The sequence below is a fragment of the Phaseolus vulgaris genome, chromosome 8, assembly GCF_000499845.2.
Source record: "Phaseolus vulgaris cultivar G19833 chromosome 8, P. vulgaris v2.0, whole genome shotgun sequence".
NCBI classification, from domain to species: domain Eukaryota; kingdom Viridiplantae; phylum Streptophyta; class Magnoliopsida; order Fabales; family Fabaceae; genus Phaseolus; species Phaseolus vulgaris.
In genome coordinates this window covers 20,114,317-20,140,029 of record NC_023752.2, presented here as the reverse complement: position 1 = coordinate 20,140,029, position 25,713 = coordinate 20,114,317, and the positions used below count along the sequence as shown (strand labels likewise).

General features: G+C 34.8%; 1 protein-coding gene across 1 annotated transcript; it reads left to right on the top strand.

Moving 5' to 3' along the window:
- Positions 1-427: 427 nt before the first annotated feature.
- On the top strand, positions 428-25,293 carry LOC137825749 (putative E3 ubiquitin-protein ligase RING1a). Its single transcript, XM_068631508.1, has 10 exons — positions 428-581; positions 991-1,030; positions 5,813-5,871; positions 21,922-22,003; positions 22,100-22,220; positions 22,304-22,342; positions 23,296-23,757; positions 24,297-24,404; positions 24,488-24,673; positions 24,989-25,293. The coding sequence occupies exons 1-10, from the start codon at positions 527-529 to the stop codon at positions 25,052-25,054; spliced, it is 1,218 nt and encodes a 405-aa protein (XP_068487609.1). The 5' UTR covers positions 428-526; the 3' UTR covers positions 25,055-25,293.
- The last annotated feature ends 420 nt before the right edge of the window (positions 25,294-25,713 follow it).

The window sequence follows — 25,713 nt, the reverse complement described above, 5'->3', positions numbered from 1 at the left end:
TCGAACTTCTGTATCAAAGTTTCATTGGTTAAGAGAACTTGAGTGCACAACGCACAAACCCTAACAAGACATGTTAATGAGGGGCAACCATGTATAAAACAAAAGTCTCAACCTTACTCTTTCTTTGTTACCTTTCTTTTGACAATGTTAATAAATATTGAAGTAATTAAATAAAACTAAAATTAATGAAAATGACAGATGAAATAAAATGGTAAATAAATGTAAGATTGGTGGTAATATCAAATCCATCAGGTGGACCCAACGAAAGTCCCTTCCTAGTGATTGGACCGCAACTATGATGATCGAACTTCTGTGTCAAACTTTCATTGGTTAAGAGAACTTGAGTTCACAACACACAAACCCTAACAAGGCATGTTAATGAGGCGCAATCGTGTATAAAAAGAAGTCTCAACCTTACTCTTTCTTTGTCACCTTTCTTTTGCTGCTTCCACCTATTCTTTTCTTTCTTCAAATATATTAGAGAATAGCTAGTGTAGAACACACTTGAAACACCAAGGTTAACCCTATGCATAATAAGAGAAGGAAGCAAAAGCAAAAGCTTCGCCAAAATGTACCTCAAGGTTAGTTTTGTTAATTAATTACTATCAATGTTTTCGATACTGGTTATTGAGATTACAGTCATGATTCCCAAATTTTTTATTTATCTAGATGCATCATAATTGTATTTGCATTGGTTATGTGTGTTCTCAATTTCTTGAAATGTTAAGGAACATGGTGAAGTTTAAATCATGATTGCAATTTAAAACATTAAATTTTGTGATCAATTTTCCAAATCATTTAGAATTCTCTTCTATATATGTGGAATTTGTTAGTCTTTGACATTCATTGCTCACGATCCTGCTTTTATCTTTACAATTATTTTTTTGCTTTATCTTTACAACTATTTTTGTTGATGTTGTACTGTTATTGTTGTTGGATTTTTTTTTTATTGTTGTTGTTTACCTTCTCTTCTCTTACATGTTTTCTTAGGTCCTACAAGTCAACCGGTGATTGACGACGATGATAAAGTGTATGTTAGCCCAATTTTTATTTACCTATTTTCTGTTTTATTAAATTTAATTTCCCTTTTTATTTTTTCCAGACTTTATTTTTAATTAGACTTTATTTTTAATTTGTTGCTCTGTGAATTTTCTTATATTAGTTAATTCTAACATAATTAATTGTGTTATTTTTTTTTCAATTTGTGCACAATAATCTTATTAAAGGTTCATTTTTTTAATTATAATTGAAGTAATGATCATTAAATAATATTTTTGTTAATTGAAATTTGTGCCTTTTGTGCAATTTTAGTTTCTTGAATTCTAATTTTGTAAATTGAGTCTTCAATGCCTTCCAACAAAAAATTGGCATCTTTCTCAAGCATCAAAAATATTTTTTAAGATAATGTTATCGATTCTACTATTTTGTTGTCTTCATAAAAGAAAAACTTTTTTTCTAGTCAATTAGTGTATGCAAATTAATTTTCAGCTATATTTATTCATTAACTTATTTTTGCAAAATTTATACCAATTCTTTGAAAGACAAGTTTCATTATGAAAGGGAAAAGTTCAGTGAAGAGTTTCTATTTAAATTGGTTTAACTTTATTCAATCCAAATGACTAGAATAGTCATATGTTAACAATATTGACATATTCATTTGGAGAGGTTGTTCCAAAATGTTGTTTAGGATTTTATTAATTAAAAAATGTGCAAACCTTTGTTCTCTCTTTTGGTATAGTGTTCTTATATATTTTTGTTTTTTTTAGTTTTATGTTTTTTTCAATGTGATTGTACTGATAATATGAGTTTTACTAAAAAAACATATGTTCTTATCTTTTTATTATAAATATTTTTTTATTGTTTTTTACTTGAATTTTAGTTTCTTTTTTCAAAGTAAACAATTATACAGAATAGTGATTTACTCAATTTGATATTTACAGAATATTCTACAAATAATTTGAAATAATGTTAGCTTTAAAATTTAAATATAAAGTTTAAAGGGTTTTGCAATTATCTGGATAATTCTTAACTGGTAGATGGTGTAATGTACAAGCATTTATACTTTTAAAAAGACTTTTAATACTAGATTAATCTTAATTACAAAAAGTATTCTATATTAGTAAACAAATTATTCCTAGAAAATTCCTTAATCTCAAGACATTAATAACATCAAATAATATATACAAATGCACAATCTTCTTAACAAATACTTAACTTCAATAAGTGAAAGATGTGACAAAATGTTTATTTATGATATTGAAGATTTGGAAGTCTCCTTCATATATACGCTCTTAATTAGTTGTGATAACATTTGTCTTGACCTTGGGGTGCTCCAACCCATAAACATGATGTATCATCTTTATAACACCTCCTGTAAAATATACCTTTAAACATAAAAAAATTATGGAGGCACATTACATAAAGATTCCTAGAATTATTGTATGAATACTGCATAACCTCTTGATCCTTTATACCTAAACTATAACAATGTCTATCTTTAATTTTTGTTTTCTCCTTCGGGATTATGAATTTGACCAAAAACACAAATGTTTTGATTTTGAAACAACTTGTTATTGAGATTTTTTTCTTCTTGTATATCTGATGCAATCTCCATCTCATTGTGAATTTTGCAAGAGTGTTATTGAGATTCAGCTGCATATGTTTTTGCATTTCACCAGCCACATGTTTTTTTACATTGTTGATACGTATCTCCTACACATCATAAGCTAACAAAACGGAAATAGATACTATCCTGATGTTTCCTCCTTCCCACTCTGCTCACCACTTACACAAATGATATTTATATCAGACTTCCAACTTTTGAACAATACCCTATTAAACTCTTTTTATGGGCATGTATGGTTTAATAGTTTAGTTTGGTGTAACTAAAAGTATGGTTATGAGGCAAAAGGTTGATGGGTAGAAGGTTGATTAAAGAGTTACTTATCATCACTCATAAGGATTGGTCCTTAACCTTTCCTTACTTACTAAATAGTAGTTTTTATGGTGTAAACTCTTCGTGAGTGTTGTCTAACAACTAGAGGTTAAGTGTCCTTTAAATCAACATATTTGTTTGTTGTAGTGGTTGGTGTTGTAAAGCACATTCAATCTTCATCCTCTTTAGATGGTATTGTTAGGCTCTATGTCTATTGCTATGATGTCCTTCATTCTGTGGTGTATTCTTTCTTCTTTTGTTCTGAAATCTATTGGAAAGTCCAATGATAGTGAAGGGTGTCTCTCATTCATCTTGTCAATAAGACACAATTCAAATAATGATACTCTAATACTATAATGCTAATTTAAGTATCAAGTTAACTCTAAGTGGATTGAATGTTTAAGAATATTTTGTAATTATTTGGAAAACAAAAAGCAACTGGTAGACAATCTAATAGATGAATTTTGATAAAAACAGTTTTTTTTTAAACTTGAATTCAAAGGTTTAATAGAGTAGAGAACATACAAGTATAAGAAGAACATATAGTTTTGTTATTGATTCAGTTGTATCTAGTTTTCTTTCAACAAATTCTATAAGATTTTTATTATAACTAATCTTAGTTGTAATAACTATTTTTTCCTATCCCTTTTTGGCTTACATGAGTGTGTGTTACTCTTAAAAAACTCTTAATTCCTCTTCCTAAAATAAAAAAAACATCATATATTCTTAAGTTGTTTTCAACTTTCACAAATATTATTTAATCTGCTACTTTTGACTAAATAGAAATTTTAATAAAAATGGTAGAAAAAAACTCAAAGATATACTAATGCATCTTTGATGATAATACCTCTTCATTTAATAATAGATACATCATAAACTAGATGGTTTGATAGTTTATGATTCCATATGTAATAAGGATTTAATAATATAATAAATTTTGTTCTTGTGTTCATGATTTTCAGTCTTTTATAAGCTTTGAAGAAAATCTTCTTGTCATTTTTTTTAGAGATTACAAATAGTTTTGATTTTGTGCAATGTGCTTTGATAATTTCTTTTTTTTTTTGACAATATTTGTTATAAAAATACATAGGATATCATATGGAATATAGATAATATCTTTCCTTTCGTATGCGAAGTATTACTTTCAAATGAGTGAAAGGGTGGTTAATGAGTTTGAAATTAAAGATATTTTATAGTGCAATCAATATTGGATTTAATTTGTAATTCTGTAAAAATATTTTTATTAATTTTATTCATTTATATCTCTAGGAAAATATGTTTGACATCACGTTGTGAAATCTTAATATACAATAAAAAAAATTATGGATATAAATAAGTTATTTTTAGGATAAAGGCTCTGTTTAGCTAAGGTTCTATTAGTATTTTTAGGAGTGACAAAGCGGGCCACCCTGCAAAGTTATTGCGGGCTAGAATTCTCAACCCGCCCCACATAAGAGCTGGCCCGCGGGTTTGCGGGCCAGCCCGCGTTTTTTTTAAATTAAATATATTTTTTTTTACATTTTGTTCTTAAAAAATTGTCAAATTAAACCTGTATATTTGTTACTATCAAACTTAAATTCTTTTTCTTCCTTTCCAAACATAGTCAAACATCAAAACATTAAACGTTAAGATAAATATCAAATATCACTATTCTCCCACTTTCAAAACATTAAAAATACCTAATTCCAAAACATTATTGACGCGATTGTGTTGTGTTTCTTTCTTTGAAATTTTGTGAAAACTTAATTATGTTGCCTTGCTGCTGCTAAGTGCCAATTTTTTTTTTCTTGCGGGTTAGCGAGCCCGCCTGCCCCGCCCCGCTGCTGGCCCGCGCGAGTTGCGGGCTAATGCGGGACGGGCCAATGCGGGTTAGCGGGTTGAAAATGTCAGTCCGCCCGCGTGTTTTAGCAACGCCGCGGGCCGGTCTGCACGGCCCGCCCCGCTTTGCCATCCCTAAGTATTTTAGTTTAATTAGATGAATATATCTTAATGGACTTTGAGTATTTTAAAACTAATCTTATTTATTAAAATACCTAACGTGTTTTGTTTTTTTTAAGCATTAAAATACCTAACTAAGGCCATCCCAATATGCTTAGACTATTTGAAATTAGATTGCCTCAATATAATATATTTCCCTCCCGAATGTAATCGAAATGTCCGATCAACAACGGTGCTTACTTTTAGATATTATATATATATATATATATATATATATAAAATCCTCATATAGTTTTATGATATAGGGTTTGTTTGGACAAAATTTAAACACGAAAAAGAAAGATAAGTCAAAAGAAAAAATTAAATTCTTTTTTTAACTTGTGTTTTTAGTTTATTATAAAGTGTTTTTTTCATTTTTTTAGAATAATTTCTTGATAAGTTTATTGTGATATATTTTTTTTATCAGTAGATAATAAATTAATAATTAAAAAAAAGTACTGGAAGGTATCTCATTCTTATATCTATCTAACTAACCACCAAAACCACATTGAAAATCACATCACTACAAATTTACTGTAATATATACTTGTTTAATATAGTATACAATCATGTCTCATACACCTTACTAAAGGTTTTGGTATAAGTATTTTTTCTAAAATTTGAGACTAAACGTGTCAATTTTAGATAAACCAAATTGAAACATTTTAAACATAAAGAAATAAAGGAACAAACTTACCTCAGTTAAAAGTGTAATAAAAAACAATATAATATTATTAAATTGTTATTATCTATTGTGTACTGGGCCTCTTGTTTGTTTAATTTTATCGTTTTAATGAATTTAATATATATTGTCAAGCTAGAAAAACTATATAATTCAACCAAAAAGTGTAAGTTTGACAACTTTGAGTTTTCACAATATCCTAACGTTTGATTTTTTAGGTTGTTTGCTTTAAACTTGGAGGAGATGCGAAAGGATGTTGAATGCCCAATCTGTCTTGGTATGTATATACTTTATTTTAGAGAACTAAAATATAATGGAAGTAGGGTTTTGTTGAAACATAATTGTTTTAGTAAAATAAGACAATGATTACTGTACTGTTTTTAATTGTCAAGATAATTGTGATAAAATGTTATATGATGATAAATTCATGCTATCTTTTTAGTGAACAACAAATTTTGATATCAAAACTTAACTAAAAGTCTTAGGTGGTTTTTGATGAAGCTAATTCAAAATTAAGTTATAAAATGTCATGTTCTGATTAACTTTGGAATTAAGTTTTATTTGTATTGTTGCTTATAAAGTGTATACCGGCAAGCAAACCTTTTCCATTTTTGTTTTACTTAATAAACTTTATCAGCAGAGGTTATTCTCTGTCAATTTGGACATAAACAAATAAATTCAAAGCATGTGTGCATGAACATACTTCTTTTGATGTATGTGCTTCTATAAAAATCCCAACATTTATCTCTCATTCTTTGCTTAGTTTTGCATCTTCTTGTGCTCTAGTGTCTTATATTTAGCTCATGGTCATACCACCCCTTGACTATACTCACATTTATATCATGTTTTTAATCATACACAACCTATGATAATCTAAAGACATGGTTAGTTTTGTTTTCACCATCTTCGTACTTTCTTTTCTTCTCTTAATCAACATTTTTATTTTCTATTCCCTTTATTTTTTTATCAACAAAAAATTAATTGAATTAAAACATGACTCTTTATAGGTATCCCGATACCATCCTAACCACTTCTTTCTCTAAAAAACACTAGACTAAACCAAAACATCAAGGATCTTTAAATCTCCCTTCACATATATATATGCCCCACAAAAGAGAGCAACAGGAAGAGCCTGGAAAAGCCCCTTCCATTGACTGTCAAAAAATGAAGACAGCTGCATGAACCATACTCCTACCTACCTAACCCTACATATACCCAGATCAAAAGACAAAACAGAATTTAACTTCAACATAAACACATGTGCAACATTCTACATTTAATATTTGGTCCTTCATAAACAAAACCTGCGGAACCCCGCATCTTCCTGCAAACCCATAAAACAAAAACCAGAATACAGATTCAGAGGAATATTGCCTCTGTTGAACTGGGTGTTGAGCTACGACACCAACACCAGGGTCGTTGCCTGCATAGATAACAACATCTAGAAAACAACTAGGGGACCAGCATCTAAGAACTCCATGCATATACTCGTGATCCCTTCTTCTCCAAAAAGAAAGCCAATTTACCTGCAGCTTTTAATGCACAAAACTGGATTCAAGTGCCAATCCAAAAAAAGAATGGTTAAAGGTTTTAACCCTATGTTTCAACCAAAGGCACAATCTAAGTTGAGCCATCTAGAAAAAACTCCACATCCAATACACCTTAGCTTAAAAATGACTGTGTTCGTCTATTTCCAAATACCCCTGTCATCTACCTACCCTTCCACACCAAATTTTGCGAGTTCAAATGGAACAAAAAAGAAACTTTCAAAATGAACCTTTAAATCCTTATGTTGAACACCCAAAGTACCTATCCACCTAAAACAAACTGACCAAACCCGCTGAGCAACATTACAATCAAAGAACAAATGTTGAGTTGTCCTCTCTGTGCCCCTACACATCACACACCCAGAATATGTCACTGTCACTATCACTCCTCTCCTACTAAGGTTACTGCATGTTGGTATCTTATCCACTAGAATCCTCTAAGCAGTGGTTAAAACATTGGGAAAAGCTTTAATTTTCCAAAGTTGATAAAAAATACCTTTAACTTGCCCTCCTCCATAGTTACCTAAGCAATCATAGGCTGATTTCACCGAAAATCCCCTATAATATCGTCTTTCCAAATTTTCATATCATTTTCCTCCCTCTTGATAGAGCCATAGAGATAATCCTATACAATTCTTCCTCTTGTAATGATTCACACACAAACCTCTCCCTTCTCCACCTTAACCGTCACCTCCATACCGACCCTTCCCAACCTCCAACCTCTCCCACTTTACTCCCTTATCCATAGACAAAGAGAACAACCTAGGGAAAAGATTAGAAAGTTTATTACTCCCCAACCATACATCCTCCCAAAATCTAATCTTATCTCCCGATCCAACTTTCCATTGTATAACTGATTGAAACCACCCTTCTTCTACCTCCTCACTGCAAACCTTAGTGAAGTCTCTCCACCACCACGATTGAAGTTTTGCCTGTAGTCTTTGATCTATTTCCATAAAATATTTTGTTATATCCTAAAGTTTTGGGATTTGATTAATATTATTGTTGGGTTGTTAAGATTTAATTAGTTAGGATTTTATTAGGATTTAATCATTTATTTAATTAGTTAGGATTTTATTAGGATTTTATCAGGATTTTATCACTTATTTAATTAGTTAAGATTTTATTAGGATTTTATCATTTATTTAATTAGTTAGGATTTTATTAAGATTTTATAATCTTTAGTACTCTATAAATAGAGTATTGAACTATTATTTGATACATGAATAATATATGCAGTTTGTTTCCTTTTCTCAATTCTCTATCATTGTTTTTGTTCTTGGTATAATCGGAAGCCACCTAAAGGTTCCCTTTGTCCAAAGCCTAATCGTTCTTCGAAATCTCTTACGAGATGACCTAGACGCTTCTACACACGATCGTTCATATCATATTTTGACACCAAGACTTCTTTCCACTTTCCTTGTTCTTCACTTACTAGCCCCCACTTCCACTTAGCCAAAAGAAAACTATTGAATCGACTAATATCTTTGATCCCCAACCCCTTTTCTCCATCGGTTTGCACACTTTGTCCCAACTTACCTAAGCGATTGACCTCTTTTCTCTTCACCACGCCCAAAGAAAGCTTCTTTGGATACTAATGATTCTGTTATACACCAACGCCCGGAGCTTTAGAAAAGGATAAGTAGAACAAGGGCAAAGCCGTAGGAACCGATTTTACTAAGAAAATCCTCTCTGCCAGAGACAAGAACCTTCCTTTCCAAGTACTCAGTCTATCACTTAAATTATTAAGGATATGCTCCCAGAAGGACGTCTTTCTTGGGTTGCCTCCAACAACAATTCTCAGGTATTTAAATGGAACCCCCATAATAGCACAAATTAGGGTACTCGCATAGAACCGTAGAACATTCCTTTCAACATTTATTCTAGCCAATTTGGATTTGTGAAAGTTGATTTTTAACCCAGAGGCAATCTCATAACACCTTAGGATTGCTTTACAGTAAAAACACTATTATAAGAATCTTCGCACATGAATAGGGTGTCGTCAGCAAATTACAACATACAAACTTCAACCTCATTCCTCCCCACCTTGACACCTTTAATGAGTCTTGTTTTGAGAGCTTGTCTTACATGCCCTGCTAACCCTTCTACAACAATGAGAAAGAGAAACAGGGCTAAGAGATCTCTCAGTCTCAACCCTCTTGTTGGTCTAAATTCCCTCGTAGGGCTTCCATTGACCAACACAGATACCGATGCAGACTCCAAACACCATTTTACCCACTTTAACCATTTACTATGGAAGTCCAACCTCTGTAACATGTAAAAAAGGAATTCCCAACTGACCGAGTCATATGCCTTTTCGTAGTCCACCTTTAAACACAAACCTCTCCTACCATTCCTTCTTAACTCCTCTACTACCTCATTGGTCACAAGCACGCTGTCTAACATGACTCTTCCCTTCAAAAAAGCCGATTGACTAGCATCAATTACCAACGGAAGAACCTCCTTTACCCAACATGACAACACCTTGGTAATAATTTTATATAGGGTTCCCACAAGGGAGATAGGCCTATACTGGTCTAAAGAAGAGGGATCTGTCACTTTAGGTATTAATGTTATAAATGAAGCATTACACCCCTTTAGAATGCACCCTGATTCCTTAAACGACTTCACAACTTCTATAATGTCCTGTTTAAGAACATGCCAATTATCCCTTATTAAATTAAAGTTGAACCCGTTCGGACCAAGGCTTTTTGAACCGTCACATTGCCAAGCTGTTTCCTTTATTTCCTCCTCTGTGAAGTCAGCAATCAAACTAGCACTAGTCTCTAGAGATAAAATCTTAAACTCAATTCCTTCAAGTCTAACCCTAAAATCTTGTGTTGCCTGAAATCTAGTTTGAAACATATTTTTGGCTTCCCTGTGTACTAATTCGGGTTCCTCACTCCACAAATTATTTACCTCCACACCTTTCACTTCATTTCTTAAACATCTCCACCTTAGCATAGAGTATTAGTACCTTGTATTACTTGGCTCTCGCTTTTTGCCTACAAAGGGATTCCATCTTCGAATCAAGAAACCTCAACTGGCTTATAAGCTCCATTCTTCTCAACATTGCCTCTTCTCCAATTGAATTGGTATCATCTTGGTTGTCGATATCCTCTATTTCCTTCACAATCCTCTTCTTACTTGTACCCATACTTCCAAACACATCTCGATTCCAAACCTTTAAGTCAACCTTTAGCAATTTCAGCTTCTCTTTGAACCTAGTTATGCTATTACCTTGAACACAGTATGACCTCCATTTAACCTCTAGCATCTTCTTAAACCCAGGCTCCAACAACTAAGCATCAATGGATCTGAATGGTTTTTGGACCCCAGTCTCTGACTAGAGATTTCACCACAATGGCACAGTGATCTGAAACCACTCTCGGTTGAACATACTGTTTACACCCGGACCATCTTGGGATCCATTCCCCCGACACCATCACCCTATCAAGTCTGCTCTTCATTGAACCGCTAACTTTGAACTAAGTGTATTTCTTTCCTATAACTAGTAATTCCACCATATAATTCCTCTCAATAAAGCTATTAAAACCCCTGATCTTGTTTTTTTTGTTACCCCTAACGCTAGACCCTCTTCTTTCGCTTTCATTCCTAACTGCATTAAATTCACCACAGAAACACCAGGGCAAGTTCTGATGAGCACCCCTGATATTCGACAGCTCCGCCCAAAGAGCCTCATTTTCAACCAAGTTGCATGAGGCATAAATATTTATCACTGCACAAAGACACTTCGATGCAATATGTTGCCCAAAGATAGCTATATAACCCTTTCCCTCCATATGCCTCTCATAGCCAAACACATCTTTATGCCACATAGTTAGCAAACTCCCTGCTCCACTTTCGCCTTCATTGTGGATCCAATCTACCTTATTATCTTCCCATAGTGAAAAGCATCTAGAATCTAAAGAAGTAGATGCTTTAACCTCTTGAAGACACAATAAATCCGCACCCTCCTTAGCAATAATTTGCCTAATATATTTAGCTTTTACCCCCCCTCCTAACTCTCTTATATTAAGGTTGACAATAATCATGATAAGTCATGTTGGGTTCCCTCCTCTGACTTCTCCCTAAGCTCCTTATCTCTATCTTCGATCCTTCTAAATTCCTCAATTATCTCCTACTCATTCTCGCAACATGACGTTCCTAAGAGTTTACCCACCTCCCATGGGTCGTCTGGGTTACCCTCCTTCCTCAATCTACTATTACATAGAAAAATGTCACTTTAAGAAGCATAATTAGAATTAAAACTGAACCTGGAAGATGAGTTATTCCCGTAGTGTAGGGATCCTGCTCCCCCCTTGGATATCTACCTTGGTCTCGCACTGGTTTCCCCCTTCTCCCACAATTCCCTCTGCCTACACACATGCAAAGGGGTATTGAAATTATCCTCCATCGACGGACTCTGTATTTCGCTCTGCTTGTGCCCGTTAAACAGGTTTGCACCTGCTGTTGTCGCACTACCACTGTCGCACATGGTTGCTTCATAGGTCCGATTGATAAGACTTGTTTACGGACCCTCACTAGATTCATAGTGTTCAAACACAACCCCAACGTTACCCACAGATGAACCCGCTTATGTGCCTCCATCGCTGTCAATGTTTCTTCCGCTTTCGGAGTATGTTTTGGTTCCCCTTTCTCCCCCTCACTACTAAAGCCACCTTCCTTACTGCACCTTACTTCGACATCGTCCCCCGCAACCCCCCACACACTTTGATTATGGACCTTCCAACGCACCCTCTGCGCTTCTCGTAACGAGTTGGTCTTCACTGCCTTGTAGATGGGCCTCAGCATTTTCCATTATTAAAAATGACTTTTTGAAAAGTTTGACTCACACTGTTTACTTGTTCCAGCACTGATACATCCTGTTGATCCCATCTACACATGCAAATCTTCTTTTATGAAAGGAAACATACCTTGTTTCTGCACTTCTTTCCCACTGCCTGAGATCCATTCTTCAACTAAACTTTTGTTTGTATTAGTCGTTGAGAATTCCTAACTGTCCCTCTTGCATGTGATCTCTTGCCTCAACTACTCTCCTTCCCCTTCGTCGCTCTTCCTCCCGGAAAAGATGGTTTCTTGGACAAAAGAATCCCTTAAAGACACATTGTCTGAAGAAGCATAACAAAACCTCATGCACTCGCATGATTCCCCAACTTGGTTAAAGATCTCCTCTACAATACGTACACAGTATGCTTTTCCATTAATTCACAATTTTTTTGTCAAGGAAGCGCTACTGGACTTCCTGGTCCTCACTTGGATTCTAGCATATTCAAGATTTTCCCACAAAACTGTACCATCATCAATGGATACCAAGGTAGCCACTTCCCCAACCACCTTTGAAAGGCAATCCTTATTCCACAGACTTAAGGGCAAACCATAACATCTAACCCATATCAATCTATGACTGGCAGCAAGGGAGTCAGACCATGGCTTAAAGTCTCTAAACACACTATCGAACCAATCCTTCTTAAGTTTGATAATATTGTCGATACGTTCTCCCTCTCTAGGTGTTAGTAAAATTAGATTATCCTTCATATATCTCACCCTAACCATACTAATCCCGCCTTTGAAGAATTCTTCTTGGAGTTAATTGAATTTGAGATCTGGCAACCTTTTACCCACCACACTGCTAGCCATCCACGGTAGAACTTGCGGCTTGGTACTAAAATCAGTTCTTTTCCATTTCACATTTGGAGAGTGTTCCCACCAGTTGACTCGAAGGACAGTCTTTGGCCCTCCTATATCCGCCTGAGAATCGTACTTCCTTGATCAAAGAATCTCTCACCTGCAAAGACAAAGGGCGCCTTTACGGTCGTTTGCACTCCGACGCTCAAGTCAGTATTAGGGCAAAGAAACACTAAGTGTATAAAGTAGTTTCTGTCTTAGAAATTGTGTACCTTGCTAGGGTTTTTGGCACCCTTTATATAGGTTGAAACTAGAGTTTACCTTTGTTATGTTACCCTTGTCTAGGGTTCCTTGGGGAACGTCCTTGCGCCGCTATTTACATAATCTTAATGTATCTGGCACATAGAACTTCCCTTAACTGGAGTGCAACGACTAACAGAGTGGCCACCTAGGTACCAACGTGTGCACCTATGGCGCCATCTGTTTCTGCGGGTGCCCTAAGTATTCACGTGTCATGCATGCAACTTCCTTGAAAACCCTAACCCTAGTGGGCCTTAGAGCCTCCAAGGATTACTTACTCATGTCGCGCCTGAATGCGCTATACACACCACGTGCATGAATCCATCGTGACTTAGGCTTCCCTCTTGTCTGACGTTTTAACTGATAAGTTAGTATAATTCTAGGGTCCACCTTACGTGGCCCACTATAACATTCAGACCGTTGATGTCCGATCTCTCCTTCTGACGTGGATGTTTGTGGTACCGATGTCCGAAGACTGACCAATCTCCTGATAGGTGCGTCTAGGGCCCCCCTTACGTGGCCCACTTCCACTATCAGGCACCGGTGCGATGTCTAAGGTCAGTCTCTGGAATCGATGAGCAAGGACTGGTCGGGACAGAAAGCTTCTGACTACATGAAAGAAACTCACAAACCCATGCCTCCTTCCCCACCTATTTGGTCTACGCGAGATGAAAACCTCTTTCACTCTTGCCCATTTTTAAAAAACCCTAAACATATTGTATTCCCCATGTGTAGCTGGAAAGTTGGAAAAGAAAAACGTGGTAGCACCTCTTGACGACCTACAACCCTTCACTGGCCTCCCCCGCTCCTTCCTAAACCTCTCATCCACCTCTTGACGACCTACAACCCTCCATTGGCCTCCCCCGCTCCTTCCAAAAACCATTGGCCATATCTTCATTGCATTATTCGGTTTGAGATCTTGGCCAGACTGCCCTCATCCAGTGACATACTTCTTTTTGACAGATACTCATTCTTCCAACTCTGCAAGAAACCAAAACCACATTTAAAATTTTATCTTCCTAAGCAGCAGATACGGTCAATTGCAAATAAACTTAGCCAAATAGAAAAAGGCTTTGTTATTGCTATGTAGCGAAAAACCAGAACCTAGACCCCTTGCAGATAACAATTAAGCACCTATAACACTAGCTTTATGCATAGTATGGGATTGATATACCAATATGAATACAAGAAGGATGCTTTTGGACAATAGGTTCTTATCCAGTCCCACACACTTCTCTGAGCAGTGCATAAAATTCCTCAGCATTAGGATGTACTGAGTGGTTCCTTTGCTTCCATAGATAAAAAAGATTGAAATTTTTAGTAAAGTTATTATGAATCACATTAGTTATGTCTACCCATCTTTCACACATATGTCAAACTTTTTTTGGCTATCCTACACTAAAATGTTCAATTGATTCTAGGCTTAAGAACAAATAGGACATTCTAGGAAGATAGATTAAGTCCTTTATACTCTACACTCAACTTGGTTGGTATCCTATGTTTGAGAAGTCTCCATCCAAAGAATTTCGCAGAAGGTAGGGCTTTGACTTTCCACATATAAGAAAAGTTGTTTACACAGTCCATTATAACCCCCAACTGAATACATTCATATGCAGATTTACTGAATAAATGCAATTTTCTGTTTTATTCCATTTCCATGTTTCTGTTTTTTCCCATTTAGGCTTGATAGTTTCTAAGCCACTTAAAAAACTATCTACCATCATTTTCCCCACTCAAATTAAGGTTTTCTCCACTCTAACTTACGTTCTCATTTACCTTCTACCCATAAGCCAGCTTTGGACAGTCCTATAACTTTGTCTTTTGTATTAGAAAATATTTTAGTCCAACTTTTCGTTAAGGGTTTCTCCCCAACCAACCTATCCTTCCAAAAGAAAATATCTTGTCCATCTACTACTTCCCATGATTTATTGTCCTAAAACCAATTCCCCACATATTTCGTCCCAATTGTTTTAATATCTCCACCATCTAGATTCCTTACAACCATTTCTCTCTTGTGTAGACCTCCACCCCCATAATTCAATAACCTTTCTCCATTTTCCTTTAGACACAGTCCCCAATCTTCACATCCACTTACCTAAAACAACAAGATTTATTCTTTTAATATCCCTTACACTCAAGACCCCTTGTTCCTTTGCTTTTATATATGTCCGCCCATTTAACCCATGATATTTTTCTCTTTTCAAAACCCCATCCCACTTAAAATTCAATTGAATTTTCCTAATTTGTCTTACAACAATGAACATTTTGAAAAAAGAAAAGAAAAAGAGGGAAATGGTAGTAAGAACAAACTTAACCAGACATACCCTTCCAACAAAAATAAAGGATAGAAATTTTCATTTCCAAATTGCGAACTTATCCCGTATTCAATTATCACTGGTTTCCCAAAAATGTCTTGATTGGTTGACCCCAACCCATAGTCCAAGGTATTTGAAAGGCATGTTCGTAGGTGCACAATTTAACAATCAAGATAATCTAACCAACTCATAACTCTGCAGCCTAATTCCACCTAACTTTGTATTTTTAAAGTTCTCTATTAAACATGGCATGATCACCTAATCCATGTACTACAAAAGTCTAATCTAAACATCATATACTCCAAGTAATCTCATCTCACCATGTCATACCTTTTCATGCTTCAAGTTGAGTCACATGACAAAACATTAGTATGTAGGATCAACAAGGCTATTTATAACCTAAACCAAGCTTCTCAGTCATTTTATATAGGTTTCAGTCTACCTTATTGCCATTAGTTTTAAGGCCACCAAATGATCCAGATCATTATAGTTTAAGGTAATGCCATTAGTTTAAGGTAATGGCATTTATTGTTACATGTAGCAATCTTGCACTAATTCAAACCTTAATCACTTAAGCTCATGTAGAAATCTTGCTCTAATTCAAACCTTAATCACTTAAGCTCAATTCCTTATGACATACAACATTAACCAGATTAGGATAATTAACTAGATTAGGATAATTTTGAGTATGATTTTTCAAGTAATAAGACAACATCAACTAACATTAACCATATTAGGATAATTTTGAGTATGAGTGTGACATATTTGTTTTCAAGTAATAGGATATCAATTAGTGAAGAGAGCATTTTTGTGGTGGGATATCCATGGAAAATACAATCAAGTATAAGGATAGGAACCTAGGAGATGTTTTCATGATTCTTGATTTTTTTTTTCAGTTTTCTTCTTTTGTATAGCGTATGGCATTGAATATATTAATTTGCTGATAAAAATGAAATATTTTTTTTTTTATAATTGAGACAACACATTTTTATTATGAATTTATTTATGAACAAAAATAAATAAATAATTTAGAATATTTAAGGGATGTTTCAACTCTATTACAAATATAAAAAAGTTATATGTTGTAGTCCCAAAAACACCTCAAACCAGTTTGCCCTTTCATCCACCAAAACCCTACATCTTTAAGCTTTTGTACAACAAAAAATAACCTGACAGTAATAAAAAAAACCATTGCAATTCCCCAATACTCTCAATGCAAAAAAATTTGGAATTTGTAGTGACTTAATTTTCATAGCAATTCATATGATTCCTCCGCATAATCACACGTGGATCTCTATTTTGAAAAAACAACCAATTTGGCCAAAGTTAACATGCACACTCTGTTTATCTAAAAAATCACTCTTCTTCTAGTTCTCTGTTGTATATCTTTTTGTGGTACATCTTACAATTGAGAGAGCAACCTATTTATAATCAAACTCTTCTAAAACAGAAAATAATAAAATCTCATTATGGCCTTAAAACCCCGCTCACAACTCTTGGCCTTTCACCTATCAAAACTCTCATTCTTTTATTTTCCACTAACTTCTAAATTTAAAACCCACAAAAAGAACACTTAAAGTTTATTCAACAAAACTCCTCCATAAACTTAAATGTTTCTACCATCCATCATACTAATCATCTTCTTGTATTTGACGAAAAGTACTTTCGGTAGCGGTTTTGTGAAGATATCCGCAACTTGTTCCTGACTTGCCACATGCACCAATTCCACATTTCCCTTCTTCCCATAATCACAGATAAAGTGAAAACCAACGTCAATGTGTTTGCTTCTTTCATGGTTCACTGGATTCTTTGCTAACTCAATTGTTAATTTATTATCAACATGAATCACGGTTGCACCTATTTGCTTTAGCTCCATCTTGCTCAACAAGTTTCTAAGCCATATCGCATGACATACACACCAAGATGCTGCCACATGTTCAACTTCACATGTTGAGAGCGTCACGATCGGTTGCTTCTTTGAAAGCCAAGAAAATGTTGTGTTGCCTATAAAGAATACATGTCCCAATGTACTTTTCTAATCATTTATGTCTCTGCACCAATCGTTGTCAAAGTAACCAATCAACCAGTAATCTTCTGCTTTCGAGTAGAACAATCCGAGTGATGCAGTACCTTGGATGTACCGTAGGACTCGCTTCAACGTCTTCCAATGTGAGTAAACCGACTCCTCCATGAATCAACTTATAATGTCGACATTTCATGAAAGATCAGGCCTTGTGCATGTGAGATAGTGAAGGCTTCCTACCAAACTCCGGTATATACTCGCATCGACATGTTCTCCTCCATCGAACTTCGAGAGTTTTGCACCTGGCTCAATTGGTATTGATATTGGGTTGCAATTTTCCATCTTGTACTTCTTGAAAATCCCTTTTGCATATGTCTCCTATGATACAAAAATACCCGTCTTTTCTTGTCTAACCTCCAAACCAAGGAAAAACTTCATCAATCCCAAATTTGTCATCTCAAATTCTCGTGTCATTATACCCTTTAACTCTTCTATCATCTCATCATTGTTACCCATAAAAATGAGATCATTGACATAAAGAGCAACAAATATCATGTTACCTCCACTATTCTTTGCGTAAAGAGCATCCTCGTAAGGACATTGCTACAACCTGTAAAGTGCCTTATTCAATTTTAGCACTTTTTTCTCTTCTCCGATTTTCATGTACCTGGTGGTTGTTCGATGTAGACTTCTTCTTCAAGCACACCATTCAAGAATGCTGACTTGACATCCATTTGAAATATTGACCATTTAAATTAGTTGCTTGGGAAATGAGCAATTGAATTGTCTCCATTCTTAAAACGGAGGCAAACACCTCATCGTAGTTGATTCCCTCCTTTTATTTGTATCCCTTCGCAACGAGTCGCGCCTTGTACCGCTCTATCTCGCCTTGAGCATTCATCTATTTCTTGAATATCCACTTCACACCAATGGGTTGACTTCCCTCTGTCAATTTTGTTAGCTCTCACGTGTTGTTGCGGTTAATCGCTTTAATCTCCTCATCCATGGCAGTTTGCCACTTCTTATCTCGCACCGCCTCTTCAAAGTTAATATTTTTATGCATCTGCAAAAAGATATACAAGGTGTACCTCATTTTTCAAATCATACAAATCTTGCAAACTTCGCATTTTGGGTTGTCGTGGTTCATCTTCATCATTGGTAGTTTCAGATTTTTTTTGTATACTTGATGATGCAACGATTGATGATTCTCCAACTTCAATGATAACCTCTGAATTGTTCCAATCTCACACGCTTGCTTCATTTATTTGCACATCATGACTCACCATCACCTTCTTGCTTATCGGGTCAAGTAGCTTGTACCCTTTTTATCTTCTCATCATACCCAATAAAGATATACCTTTTGGTTTTTCTTCGAGCTTCACTCTTTGTTGACCTGGTATGTGTGCATAAGCCACACTACCAAACACTTTGAGGAGAGAAACTGCCGGCTTTTGTCTGCTCCATGCCTCTTGTGGTGTTTGATCATCTAACTTCACATGTGGACAACGATTTTGCACATAGATGGCACATTGCACGACTTCTGCCCAAAATCCTTTGCCATCTTTTTGCTTTTAAGCATTGACCGAACCATGATGAGAATGGTCTGATTCTCCCTCTCGGCCACACCATTTTGTTGAGGAGTGTACGGTGCGGTTAGAAATCGCCTTATGCCTTTCTCCTCATAATACTCCATGAAAGTCGTCGAGGTATACTGACCACCTCTATCGGATCGTACAACTTTGATGTGTCTATCAGTTGCCTTCTTCACCATCACTTTGAACTTTTTGAACACCTCGAATGCCTTGGATTTTTCTTTCAGAAAATAAACCCAAGTTTTTTTTGAGAAATCATCAATAAAGGTAATGAAATACCTTTTACCGTTGAAGGATTCGAGAGTAATTGGTCCACGTATGTCAGTATGAATCAATTCGAGATGTTGTTTAGCCTAATATTCAGCCTTCTTTTGAAACGAGGTTCTCACATGCTTGTTGAGCACACATTCTTCACAAAAATTTTCCTCGTAGTCCATGTAGGGTAGCTCGTGCACCATATTCTTCTTCGCTAACTCTTTTAGGACACCATGATGTAGGTGACCAAAATGGAGATGCCACAACGATGCCTTATCTTATATGTCGATATGCAAACATTTTTCTCGTATGCTTCTCAAATTCATCTTGTATATCCAATTTCTTGTCATCTCAATTCAAGCAACCAAACACCCTTGCTTGTTCTTCAAGTGTAGTAGCCGATCTTTTAAAAATATCGAGTAACCTATCTTCGTGAGTTGCTCCGTACTCAAAATGTTGGTTTTGAGGTATGGTACGTAATAAACATCTTGGAGTGACCCAATTAAGCCATTTTTTTGTAAGTAGCAAACTGTACCTCGACCTTTGACCTCCACCTTTGATGCATCTCCAAATTACACATGACCATCTTCAATCTTTTGCATCTCTTTGAATAGGTACCCGTGACCGCACATATGGTTGTTTGTCCCCGAGTCGAGGTACCACAAAGTGTCATTGTTAATATTGACTTCATTTTGAGCCATCAAGGGAACACCTTCATTCGTTTCGTCTTCCAAGGCTAGGTTGGCTTCTATCTTTATATCGGCTCGACAATCTTTTGCAAAATGCCCCACTTTACCAAAATTATAACAATTGTTGGAATTGCAATCCTTCGCATAGTGACCATATTTGTGACATTTGTAGCACTCGATGTTGGAATAATTCGATCGACCGCCTCTTTCTCAACCACGTCCTCTTCCATGCCAATTTGTTTGGCTCGACAGTTCCTTCTCCTTATAGTACCCTTCATGATTGTTGCCTTTACCATCACGACCATTTCCATGACTTCCACGACCACACCCTCTACTTTGAGAATTTTGATGATAGAGTACCTTTTCTTCTATGATTGACCCTTAATTTGAAGTGCTTGCTCGAGTGTTTCCTCCTCCTCCTTCTTCTTTCGTTGCTCGTGTGCCTCGATAGAACCGAAGAGCTCGTCAACTATGAGCGTTGTCGGTTAATGTTTTCAAAATCTTCTCCACAACTCGTGCATCGATTAACGTTTCACCGTTTTGGTTTAGTTGATTCACCACAGTCTGTACACGCGTGATGTAGTCAAATACACTTTGACTCCATCATCATCATGCTCTCCAATTCGCCACGAAAAGTTTGTGAACACATTTGCTTAACTCGACCGGCTCCTTTGAACACCTTTTTTAAGATGTCCCACGCTTCTTTTGAAGTAGTTGCACTGACAATCTTCTCAAAGCCCGACTCATCAATGGCTCAGAACAACATGTATAATGTCGTTTTATCCTTTGATCACGTCTCTTTCAACACCTTGGTTTGAGTCGTCGTATAACCCATGATATATGTTGGTTCTTCGACCACCTCCCATGCATCTTCAGAACCAAGAAAGGCTTTCATTTGAATGCTCCAGTTATCATATCTGGTCGCCTTCGTTAATCGTTGTAGCGGCATTTGACCCGTCACATTCGCCATTGGCTCTTGATACCAAATTGTAAAAACAATCAATTTGGCCAAAGTTAACACACACACTCTCTTTCTCTACAAAATCACTCTTCTTCTATTTCTCTGTTGTATATCTTTTTGTGGTGCATCTTACAATTGAGAGCAACCTATTTATAGGCATTATCAAGCTCTTCTAGAACAGAAAATAATAAAATCTCATTATGGCCTTAAAACCCCACTAACAACATAATAAAATCTCACTCACAACTTTTGGCCTTTCACCTATTAAAACTTTCATTCTCTGTCGTATATCTTTATGTGGTGCATCTTACAATTGAGAGCAACCTATTTATAGACATTATCAAGCTCTTCTAGAATAGAAAATAATAAAATCTCATTATGGCCTTAAAACCCCACTAACAACATAATAAAATCTCACTCACAACTTTTGGTCTTTCACCTATCAAAACTCTCATTCTTCTATTTTCTACTAACTTCTAAATTTAAAACCCACAAAAATAGCATTTAAAGTTTATTCAACATATTTCAGCTAACTCATCAGGATTTGAGCTCACAAATCTACACTTTGATTGGGGTTTCGGTGATTAAAACTTATCCTACTATGAGAAAGGAAATATTACGTGAAAATTAGAAGATGTATAAGTTGAAGCATATATCTGTTCTAACCAAACTGGTGTAAAATTCAAGTTCTAAACCCATGTCAATCTCTGAATATAATTCAAATAACTTATGTAAAATCTCTTATTTATAAAATCTCTAAAGCATAATAATGACAACACTCACCTTGAATTTGATTTCTTGGCTCAGTTTCAGTACACAAGATTTGTAGAACTCCATAAAAAATATTTATGCATATATGAAATACATAAGAAGAGATACTTAACAACTATGAATTTCTTAAATTACAATTTCTTAAAGGGTGATAGGGATACATAGATTTATAATATCTAACTTGTTATTTTGTTCACTATTTTGATGATGGTCTTATTTGTGTAGGGATCATTCGAAATACAAGGATTGTTAAGGAGTGCTTGCATCGCTTTTGCAAGGAGTGCATAGAGAAATCCTTTCGCCTTGGGTTTATCCTCAAACTACCACCATTTTTTGTTTACATACAAATTGGGTGTTTTTTTCCATTTATAATTTTGAATACTATGGAATGGTTTTATTGCAGTAACAATGAATGTCCTGCTTGTCGTACGCATTGTTCAAGCCGACGATCACTAAGGGAAGACACCGAATTTGATGAGTTGATTAATCTCCTTTTTCCCAACATTGATGAATACGAGGAAAAGGTAATATCCATATATATGTTATGAACATTGCCTTGTTTTTCATTTTTAAAATGGAAAAACCTCATTAGAATGTTTTGACGCAGGAAATGGCTTTTTCTGATGATGCAAAGAATAATATAAAGGTGAGATTGATACGTTACTAAATTTTCTTTCTCATAAATTAGTCCACTGAAGTGCTTTAGTTAATGCAGAACTAGACTATATTTAGTTATGTGGATATGTATATTGAAGTCAAAAACTTTAACTAGGCAACTTCAATGACTCTTACTATTTAATAAGTCTAACTTATAATTTTATAATTTCTGATAAACTTTAACCAATATCAGTAAGTTAGGAAGAAGATAGTAAACAATGTATCATTTGATTTGGCATTATCTCTCCTTCAAGTAAAAAATCCTTATGCCCCACATTACCACTTATTCACTCAAACCCTTAGAAAGCCTTTCGTTGCACTACCCATAATTCCTTCAATATTTTGCCAATTTAAAAACTAATTAAGGACTAGTGATTTAGAATAATTGCATTCTTTCAGTTGCATAAATTAAAATGAAGTACACCATTATTGTAATCCATAAAAAAAGTACTCTTCTCTATATATAATTCCAGTTATATATTTTTTTTTATCTAAAAAATTGGAGCAATATTATGCCTCAACCTATATAAAAAAATATTTGAGGCATATCTATCTCAGTGAGCATTACAAAAATATTGTACATCACTACTGCTAATCTTACACACATAACCTATAATTACAGTTATTAAAGCTATGATTGGTTAGCCAAATTCACTATTTGCAGCATTTATCCCTACTTATGAAGTGCTGTCATGTGTCATGGAAGAGGGTGTTAACCTTCCAAAAAAATCACTGCAATTATGTATCAGAATAATTGCATCAGAAGAAGTGTTATGTGTATGTTGATTGAGAGTGCTCCAACAAAGTTATATATTGTCCTTAAAGCTTTGATTTGTTGTGTGGACAACATAATAACTATGAACCACATATTATCATTGTCCACAAGACTTTTTGCTTGTTTTTGTAATTATAACAATTGGGGTGTCTTTTGTGATTTGGAAGTCAATGCAAGAAGCGTATGGCAAGACTCTTGAACGACAAAGTGATGCACTGGGAAAGAAGGCTGCTGCTGCAACAACTAGGTCAAAAGATAGATACTCAAGGAGTGCAAATCAACCGTTGAGAAGAAGTTCACGAAATGCAACTGCATTTTCCGAATCTGGTTCTAGCAGGGACATGACATTGCCTCCTGTTGCTGAAGAGAGAGAGACACAAGTCATAGCCGACAGTGACATAAATGAGTTTGTGATAGAGGGACAAAGTTCTCAACATGAGACTACTGCAAGCATAGTTGCAGGTGTAACATGTCAATTGCAAGATCTCATTAGCTCATCTGATAAACTTGTATGGGGGCGATTTGGCCTGAGGAGTCACACCAATGCTAGGCATGCTGCTTCTTCGAGGAGCAATCGCTTGGGGAGATTCATTGATCATCTGCAAAACTCCAATCAAAATGATGATGAGGTACCTTTTTTCTTCAAACCTATACTTAACTCTAATTGCTGATTAATATAAAGCGATATATGTACAAACTTAGTAAAAGGATTTTATATTTTGAAGAACTTGGAGCAAAAGCTTTTTTCCACTATTTATTATCATTTTATTATTTCAATGATAATGGTAGGGTTGAACAAGGAAATCCTTATAAAAGCATGAGCAGAGAAGACCTTTAGCTATTTAGCATTTAGGTGTATGAATTTGGACAAGGGTTTGAATGGTAATTGGTTGTTTTCTGTTTAAAAATCTCCTTATAATTTAGGTATATAAAGTAAATAAATTAACATCTTATAATACATATTATTTAACTATTTACTATTTATGTGGATATAAGCCTTCTATTGAAGGGTAGGTCAAAAGCATGTTATCATCTTCTCTTCTCCCTATTCGTTATTTGTCCACCCTGATTACAACAAAATGTCTTCTATTTTCACTATATTTGTTACTCTATTCTGATTATAGTTTATTTTACTACAAGAATTAATGATTTTTTAACCTAATTTCAGTTGGACATCTGTATCAAACTTGTCTCTTTTGAGGAGGAAAGAGTGCCCAATTTGGCAAGGCCATACCTTAACTGCAGACCTACATTGTTAATCAACCAACTGTGCCAGGTTTTTCTCTTCCCATTTTCTGAAACCTTTGATTTTAGTATATCTCTTTTTGGTGCTAAGGTTGTTGTACTATCCGCATGCAGTATGTTGCCAGTGAAACCTTGCTGCAAACTGAAGAAATTGAATTGTACGTGGTGAAAGAGTGTGAGCCCGAGTTTGTAAGTGGTGAGGGAAAGCTTGATCCAGACAAATATGAGACTCAATTTCTTGAGAGAGAGGATCAAACTTTGTCTGAACTCAAAACAAACAATCTCAGCTTTGGCCATCTGGTATAAATTTTCTCTTTAAAGTTTCAACATGTTACTTAAAACAAAGAAACCATGGCTGGTTTTTTCACACTAAACTAGTATTTTCTTTTTGGAAATTACATTTTTAAATAATTTTTTTATGAAAATAAATAAGTCATAAACTTCCAATCTAAAATTGTGTCTATATAGTATGATTTATTATTTTTATATATAAAAAAAATTTACCCATACTTTTTCTATAAAATATACACTATTTTAGTGCAAAAAAAAAAAACTACCATTTATTTTACGAATATTAATGGTTTTCACTGTTCACATTTTTCTCTTTGTTTTCAGGTCATAGCTTATAAGAGGAAGAAGTGGAACTTAAATGAAGTGTTGTCCTGCGCTGGTTCTGAATGATGAGTTTCTTACCTAAACTATCATTTATTGAAGGAATAATACATATACTATGAAACTATGAAACCATGAAAACTTTCGATTATGCTTTCTATCATTTCTCTTTCTCGAAGCACAAAGAACTTGACTTTACAATCCTTACAATAAGATACTATGTGTATCAATCATGTCATCATGATGAACATGAAAACCATTACAGTTTGTTAAAGGTTGGTATTATCTGACATTGGTTACAGATTTCATTATCTCTTTTCTTTTTTTTCTTTCTTGGCTGGGAATTGTTTAGATCAGTTTTTCCATGAATTATATAGAAAAGAAAAATCAGAAAATTTGAATTCTAGTTTTTTAAAAAAATTTAAAATTACTTTATGGATAAACTCATTTGAAAAAAAAACTCTTTTGCATATAATTTCTTCAATTTTTTTTTTATTTTTAACAGTTAATTTTAATTTATAAAAAAATCTATAAGGCCTTTTATTATTTTGATATAATACGTTGAAGTTTACTTTTGTGAAACTCACGTAAAAAAGTTTTCACGTTAAAAAGTTACACTTATTTATCCCTCCAAAATATGGTTAATGATTTTATCAGAGATGCAGTGCTTTTTGAAACTGAAGTACTCTTTTATGACGATGAATTGAGGGATGAAAAATGGCGCGGTT

Coding starts and splice junctions, on each gene's coding strand:
- LOC137825749 (XM_068631508.1), top strand. CDS start 527: ATGCATAATAAGAGAAGGAAGCAAAAGCAAAAGCTTCGCCAAAATGTA. Junction 582..990: donor TCGCCAAAATGTACCTCAAG/GTTAGTTTTGTT, acceptor ATGTTTTCTTAG/GTCCTACAAGTCAACCGGTG. Junction 24,674..24,988: donor ATCTCAGCTTTGGCCATCTG/GTATAAATTTTC, acceptor CTTTGTTTTCAG/GTCATAGCTTATAAGAGGAA.